The sequence below is a fragment of the Notothenia coriiceps genome, unplaced genomic scaffold (assembly GCF_000735185.1).
Source record: "Notothenia coriiceps isolate Sejong01 unplaced genomic scaffold, NC01 NC01_scaffold00026612, whole genome shotgun sequence".
NCBI lineage: Eukaryota > Metazoa > Chordata > Actinopteri > Perciformes > Nototheniidae > Notothenia > Notothenia coriiceps.
In genome coordinates, this window is record NW_011359313.1 from 527,113 (window position 1) to 535,153 (window position 8,041).

Sequence of the window (8,041 nt, forward strand, 5' to 3'; positions counted from 1 at the left end):
GGTTACATACAAACAGGCCAAAGACAATGCAGTAAAGTACTATATAAAGAAGATTCAGTCAATGAAAATGTATGTAAACTACAACAGTCAAATGTTAAATGTACCAGAGTTCGTCACTGATAAAGGTGATAAACAAATCTAAAAACTAGGGATGCACCGAATATTCGGCCACCGAAAATTATCGGCCGAAAATGGTTCAAAAGGCCTAGGTTCTAGCACCGAAAAAATATCACCGAATGTCAGAGAACAGGGTTACGTCGGTAAGCTAACGTTTTGTTGTGATGACGTAATCAAAACGCGGCAACAAGCACGGCGCGCGACCATGCTCGCGGCTGGCTCACAGCCAACATGTCTGCTGCTTGGAGATATTTAAAAATATCAGAGAAAGAGGCGCGGATTGCGATTTGTAAAACGTGTTCAGCTGACATTTCTCGAGGGGGTGTAACTGCAAAGACTTTCACCACTTCGGGATTACTCCACCACTTGAAATCAAAACACCCGGAGAAATATGCGGAGTAAGATCAAATCACAAGCACTGACAGAGAGAGACTGTTCAGCGCTGCGTCTCATGTGCTTGATGAGAAGAGGAACAGACTTATGGCTGATAAAGCAGAGAAGCTACTGTTCATTAAAAAGAACCTCCCACTTTTCCTTAATAAGTAGACAANCTCCAGCCTTTGATAACAGCCCACATGTCTGTGAGAGTATGTTTACCTTTGTGGAGGAGATCAAATTGGTTCTCCATTACCGCACCTTAAAAGCAAGCTTTGACCATTTTATTGGAAATGAGAATATGATTTCACACAGGTTTTCTAATCAGCAGACATTTAGGATTCATTTAGTCCATCTCCAGCTCACTCATCCTGTTCCATTTCAGAAGGAGACATTTTATTTATTTGTATTTTCTCTGCACTCATGTTCTTGCTGAAAGAGAAATGAACAAAGATAAAGAATATCATCGAATGATTAATGTAAGAAGAAATTTAGTTTTGGTCGCTAAGGATGATTTCAAGAATCTTAAAGCACATGAATAATGATAATCACGAGAGCTCTGCCTCTCGATGTGTACTTCAGAGTGCATCTATTTGTCTGTTTTCCCTTTAGAAATGAAAGCCAATATGGTTTCTCTTTTCTCCTGCTGGAGCTTTGTTTCTGGCTAAATTGACCTTGCATGTGTATTCAGTGCATTTAAAAAATGCTTCATATCTCTTATGAGATTTTAATTCTAAATCATGTAATTTGGTCGTTTAAACATCTTTAAATGGAAATGTAAAAAGGAATGTGAGCCTCACTGATGAGGCTCCATATCCAGTGAGCTATCATCTCTCAAAGTGTGGCTCTGGGCGTCCATCAGGTGCTCGCTGGCACGGATTGTAATGGCTTTTAGCAGACTCTAACAGTGTTCCCCGCTTTCAAAATAAACTTTGGATAAAGAGCTCAATTAACACCTGATGTGGAGTAAAGGACACGCATGAAGGCTTGCTCAGCCCCCCCAAAGCTGCAGAGTGCAGGATGATGATGCATAAACACAGATAGTCCTCTTTCCCCACGATCAGACCATGAGATGTTAATCTCAAAAGGAGCATATTTGTGATAGTTTTTCCTTTTTTGGACAGTGCTGGGCCTCCAGTGTCTGTCCAGATCCCAGCGCAGTGGGGGAGGCACTGCGAGTGTGGGAATTGCTCTCTTCCTGCGCCTTTCGTGGAGAAGAGTGGGCCTGACAGTGGGGAGTCTCTCTGTGCTGGCAGTGCGTGTTTTCCCAGGGGCCGCCTCATGAAGCTCTGATAAAGGCATTCTGTCTGGACCCTGTCAATGCACACAGGCTGCGGCTTCGGCTGACTTGTAACATAAACATATAGACATCCCCAAGCCTCCTGCTAGGGTCCATCAGAGTGCCCTCCCCCAACACTCTCATCCCCCCTCTCCCACTCACTCTTCCTCTCCCGCCCTCTGTCATCATTCCTGTCATTATTTCCTCCTTTTGATGTGAGGCTTCTCAGCCCTCTTTAGCTTGTGTTACTTGTGTTATCTCGAGTCACTCCTCTGCCTTTGGAAGGCTTCACAATTCTTGCCTTGATGTGATCACATTTATTTCATTTTGAGACCCTCCAACCCCCTCAAATGTTGACTTATTGCTTTGCTACACACAGTCATTATTATCTAAGTGCATTAAAAGCAAATAATAACTCATGTGTAAGGAGGGCTAGAGTCATGAGAGGGAAAGAGTTTACACATCCGACCGGCGTTCTATTCAACGTGATGTTTTTTTCTAAAGCAGGGAAAGTGTTTGAGTTGGTAAGAAAGCCTGACAGATCTGAACAAACATGTTCAAACTTGTCCTGTGCGGGGGCTGGATAAGAATCTTTCCTGCGTTTCGAGGCCCCTGCTCTTCTTGTCTAGGTCGTCTAATCCGCCTGATTGCGGTTGGCCATTTTGTGTACTTTTCATCTACCGGAGAGTCTTGATTGTGCGGCACTTGTGCAACAGCTCTATTGTGTGTGGCGGACAAAAGCTAAAATCTCTCAGCCGTCCACAGAACAGCTTCTGAGCACTGAGTCTGTCTCATCTTCAAAAGCATAGTCTGAAGATGTACAGTGTTTGCTCATTATGGGCCATTCAATAGATAAATCACACATAATAGCAGAGCTTAGATAAACTGCTCTTTGTCTACCCTGCCCAACAATTGACATACAGCGTACCTCATCAGTGTCTGTGCATTTTTTTTTTTGGCTCCTTTTTCAGGAATCTGGAAAGAAAGGTTTGATGGATAAGATATATATGGTGCAGGAAGTAGTGCTGGTTGTCCAGAACGTTTTGGAGGAAATCGCAAACATCGGAGAGAGAATCAAGAAGTAATTTCACATTTCATATTCATCATACTTCTTTTTTAATTAATTTTGTTTGTTTATATAATTTTGTATTAATCTGACACCATTATTCTCTTAAAGCATATTCAACTGGTCTGTCCCATTCCTGTCGTGCATGGCCTTCCTGATGCTGTTTGTGACAACAGCACTGTTGTATTATATCCCTCTTCGATATATCGTGCTGATATGGGGTAAGTTCAACATCTAAAAACTCTTAGTTATTTCTTACAATTCTGAATGAAAAATTCTGAATGCAAAACTAAAATCGTTTTGGGCGATGCAAACTCCAATTTGCTTATTGATAAATGCTTCATTACTGTGACTAAAGTCTCCTGACAAATTGTATAAAAATCGAGCCCTTAGCATAGTAGCAGAAATAAAACACTTATTCAATCTTCCTTACTGCACATCTTTGATTTAATGAAGTGCAGTAATTTAAGAACTGTACCATGCCTACACCTCTGCAGAAGCACAGGGATCAGACAGCTGAGCGGATTTCTCTGCTCAGTGTGGGCTGATGTAGCAGAGGCGAGGCCTAAGGTTTGTGTGCAAACAAAGCAGAGGTAGAGTAGCAAGCTGTATATAATACATGATGTCCTTGGGCAGTCTGTAGGCTCCTGGTCTAGCCTCTCATTATCTGCTGTAGTCATACAGAATAGACAGTCATCTCAGTGGTCAGGGAGATATGCTGCCCTTAACAGGCTCTCCTCCTCCAGCTGTAAGCCCACAACCACTGTACTTCCACACTGCCTTCAACACAATCAATACCAAAAAACCATCATATCAAACAAAAAACACACAGTCGGAGACACTCCTCTGCCTCCCCAGTTAACCCCCATCTCAGTGGTTGCAAGGCAAGCCTTTCAAGTTGCTTGCACATATTTAAGTCCTTAGGTTCTTTGTCTGCATGTTGAGGTACAGGCAGTACCAAGCTGTGAATATAATGGTCCCATTACAAGACCCCAGAGATTTTGTTTTTTTCTCTGTGGTGTGCAGCCATGTGCAAAGTAAATATAGATGTGCTATAAATGATCAGATTGAAGCAAACAAAAGTAAAGAAACATTTTCTTATTAATCTTTGGCTCTTTTTCAAACTAGAGCTATCATTATTTATCTTCTGTAATTGATTACGTACTCCTGTATCCATATCCATCTCTATTGCATTGGTCCGGCTTTAATTCAGTTGGACTGAAATGGATCAATTGAAATGGCATCATATAATGCAGTTACTAAACTCTATACCTAGATAAGGTTACAAAACTCTTTTCATTAGTGTAACTTTTTACGCTGTCATTAATGCTGGTTGTTATGACACCTTTTTATTTATTAATGTGTTCTTGTTTTCACAGGCGTTAAGAAATTTACCAAGAGGCTGCTCAACCCACATACTATTGACAATAATGAAATACTGGATTTCCTCAAGAGGGTGCCTTCTGATGTTCAAAAGGTAAGGGTCCAATTTTACATACAGATAGGGAAGGAATTCCCTGAAGATGGCCGCATTATTTGCTGTACCAGAATTCCCAAGTGTTGCAGAAATATATCCTCTGGCTTTGTTTGATTATTAATGGACTCTCGCCTTTAAAGCAGCCCCGGCCCAATTATTCCTCAGTTCAGCTCCATGTTGTCGTCGCATTGCCTGAGTGAGGAGATGCTCAGATCCGTCCTCAGCCATATTGCTGCAGCCTCGTCCGTTATTAGCAATTTTGCCCGTCTGATTGAAGCGCTGTGACATTAAATGCGGTGATTGGCCGAGGGCCGGCGGAGGGCTCCTGACGTCTCTGGCTGTTGTGTCAGCGCAGAAACTCTGATGTGGCCTCAGTCACTTCTGGGTGGTGGAGTCAATTAATGTAGTCGTGAGCCCCAGTCCTCTTGCCGGGTGCCATATGTGATTACATATTAGCCATGGCTGATATGTCATTTGCATTTACATCACAGAGCTGAGGAGAGCTGTCAGGCTGTTGTAAGTGGTGCTGGGCGCTCGCTGTTCTCTGACTGAGGATTTTGCTCGGCCAGGAAATGAAGTGCCACACAGCGCCTTCATCTCCCAGGTAACTCGCCAGACTGAATTCAGCGAGAAACCCTGACAGTCTGGATCTGGAAAGACACTCTCACCCCAGTCTGTTTCTCTGCTGCACCCTTGATGTCCTCCTGCAGCAAGCCGTTGCTGACTCCTCTGTGATGTTGGAGGGAGCCTGTGTTGTTTGAGATTTGGCTGACTGAGTTGGCAAAACAAGGTGGTGAATACATTTTGATTCAGAATCCTTTGTATGTCTTCTTCCCCGTTGGGATATGATGTTTGAGCTTTGAAAATGACTCACTTTCAAATCTCATGGAAACAATACTTTTTAGCCTGGTTTAAAAGAGAAACTACATCTTGAAAATAGCTCCAATCATGAAAAAACAAAACACCCTTAAGATTCACCATAAGTACGTTTCATTATGTACTGAGAAAAATAACATTAACATCATATACACAGGAGACCCAAAACAATAGTCCACATATTTTGTTTTTGTTGACTTAGAACTTCAATCCTCAGATAGGTGTGGACACAAAAACAACACAAAGGCTGGAAATTGACTCCTGTCTTTCTTGCAAATGTGACTTGGCAATTAGTGCCTGTGCACATCTACAAAGTGTGCCTCAAACGGGGACTTCTGACAACACTGTCTGTCCTGAAATAAGAAGCATCTGTCAGTTCTGAGGACAGTTTCATGTTCTGATGCAGGAGGCAGTCACTTTGTTCCGACATTCCATCTCCCATTCTAATAATGGAGACCGGCTAATTAGCATAGAGTCCTTACCTTTATTCAACAGATTTGCCGTATTGTTTGAGCTCAGCAAGCATGCTTCAAAAGCAAGTTTTCAAATTCCAGCTTTTCTCCTTTGAGTTCACCCTATGATCAGTCGTCTTTGGATTATGGTGGCAGCTTTGGGAGAAAAAAATATGGACAGTTGAATCTAATTTTTTGAATGTCAAAGAAAACATGATTCTACAACATACATTTAGTTTGTAAATCCATTTAGACATCAAGACATTTCTGGGAGAAAAAACATGAGTACTGCATCATGAGCTTAATTCTACACATGTTACCAGCAGAACAAAGAGGGGTTGAAAGCTCAAATGTCACATTTCAGGTCCCATTTTTCATCAAAGTCACACCTAGGTCTGTAAAGCTGCGAACAAAGTTACACGTCTGGTGATGTAACTCTCGCTTTGTAGCCTACGATTCTCAGGCTTGAACAACGTTTTCTTCAGGGGACATAACTTGCAGTGAGTGATTATGCAGTTTGCAACTCCTTCACTGGCCTGGCAGGTCATCTCAACAGTTGATGTCTGTTTCTAATATTGTGATTGTGGTGCAGAATGAGGGGGGCGTATGCTGGTACGGAACCCTTGACTCTTCAAATCCTTCCTCCCTGTGATTAATCCCCTCTGCTCCTGTGTTTAAAAAATGATTCATTACAGCCGAGCCCGCCTCGCTTTCCCCTGCACCAGCTCTCCTCAGGGGAGCCATTACCGTGCGCTCCACTGAGCTCGGATTACCTGCCTCTGACCAAACTCCTGTTTGTTTTTACAGGTGCAGCACAGCGCGATCAGAGCGCCCACCAGCCAGAACCAGCCGCGGAAGAAAAGGTAAGCTTGGCGGACACGCTGGATGAAAGGCTGCTCTTCTTTTTGAATACGGTACAACGCGGCCCACCTGACAACAATGCCTCAGTGCCAGCAGAGCCTGTGACCCTGAGCCCCTCCCCCCCACACCACCCTAACTCTGCCCCCTGCTGCTGAGGGGCAGCCGGCCGCTCTCTGGCTTGTGTGTTTGCCACCCCCCTGACAGAGGCTGTGAACTGCAGCAGCGAGGAGGCCAGCACATGGCGCTGTCAATCACAAGCCTGGAGGTAAAGAAAAGAGAGCGCTGCGAGGCTGAGCCTTCATCTTCGGATATCATTTAGAAAAGGAATGAAAAGCGTCGGGCTCGGCTTACCTTAGACCTCCACTGTTTTTTTTGGGACTTTGGTGAAACTAAGAAATATGCCTTCAGGTTAAGTTAATATGGGCCTAGCAGTTTATCAAAAACAATCCATGGATTTTTTTCTTTAACCATGTTAATATACAGTAATTAAAGGACATTTTGTAAAAGATTTTTTAAATAATCATCAAAATAATATGTTTAATGGCACATTAAAAATATTAGGACAGAGTACTGAATTTTACTTTTTTTTTGTGGTATGGATTTCCTGTATATAATATATTGCTTTCTTAATTCTCTCTTTGAACCAAATATATATTTATGTAGTGCAAGTGTATTATTACCAGCTGCCTTTATGTGTATATATTTTTACTGAGTATATGTCTGCATCATCAAATGGAGAATTAGCAGAAATACTGAATAAAGAGTGTGATCAGTTTTGCTCTTGTTTTTGCTCTTGCTTTTTCAATAACTGCACTCCAGCGAGGTTGGATTACACCACTTCTTTACTTGAATACACAGTAAACACATCTGATTACACAGCACAGCCATTGGAACAGAGCTCACACACCGGCCACCGCTGCGCCTTGGTTACCGAGCTCACATCAAAGCTGTGTGGCTCCAGTGTGCTTCCTAATGCATTGCTTTGTTGCCTTCTCACAATAACAGGGTCCAGATGAGAGAGAAAGAGCTCATCTCACAGAGAGTACTCTCCATCCTCAGCACTTAGTGCTTTACATTTCCACTAAAATCACCTGGCCTATCTAATGGTTACACACACATACTCTGCTTTTTCCATCTGTCTCCCCACAATAGTATTTCCAAGAAGAGGGTTGAAGTATATCCTCTAACAATTCTCTCATCCATATTTAGTTTACGTATAAAACGTTTTTATTGACACCTTTGGCCATTGTGATTTTTGCAAATCTGTTCTACACAATTTCTGATTTTTCTCTCAAAGACAAAAAAACGAGTTCCTTTTTTAAAATGTTATCAATTCATACTGCACTAATTCAACATAATGGCTAGACTATATTAAAGCCTGTTTACAAAGCTAATATTTTTGCATCAAAAAGAAGATTACTCCTTTTACCTGCTTTCTGTCTTTTTGATAGTAGACAAATATTTCTCTTTCGAAATATTCATAGTTGGGACTGAAGTTGGGCATAACTGAGGCTTGGACCCCACCGATGGGAGTTTGT

General features: G+C 42.3%; 1 protein-coding gene across 1 annotated transcript; it reads left to right on the plus strand.

Annotated features, from left to right (window-relative positions):
* Nucleotides 1-2,746: 2,746 nt before the first annotated feature.
* LOC104957254 (multiple C2 and transmembrane domain-containing protein 2-like) lies at nucleotides 2,747-7,267 on the plus strand. The gene is made up of 4 exons (XM_010784867.1): nucleotides 2,747-2,852; nucleotides 2,949-3,058; nucleotides 4,217-4,314; nucleotides 6,450-7,267. Exons 1-4 carry the CDS (start codon nucleotides 2,764-2,766, stop codon nucleotides 6,507-6,509), a joined length of 357 nt encoding a protein of 118 aa, XP_010783169.1. The 5' UTR covers nucleotides 2,747-2,763; the 3' UTR covers nucleotides 6,510-7,267.
* The last annotated feature ends 774 nt before the right edge of the window (nucleotides 7,268-8,041 follow it).

Excerpts from the sequence above, each read along its gene's own strand:
- LOC104957254 (XM_010784867.1), top strand. The coding sequence starts at position 2,764 with ATGGATAAGATATATATGGTGCAGGAAGTAGTGCTGGTTGTCCAGAAC. Across the intron at positions 2,853-2,948 it reads ATCGGAGAGAGAATCAAGAA|CATATTCAACTGGTCTGTCC; the intron begins GTAATTTCACAT and ends ATTCTCTTAAAG. Across the intron at positions 3,059-4,216 it reads ATATATCGTGCTGATATGGG|GCGTTAAGAAATTTACCAAG; the intron begins GTAAGTTCAACA and ends TTGTTTTCACAG.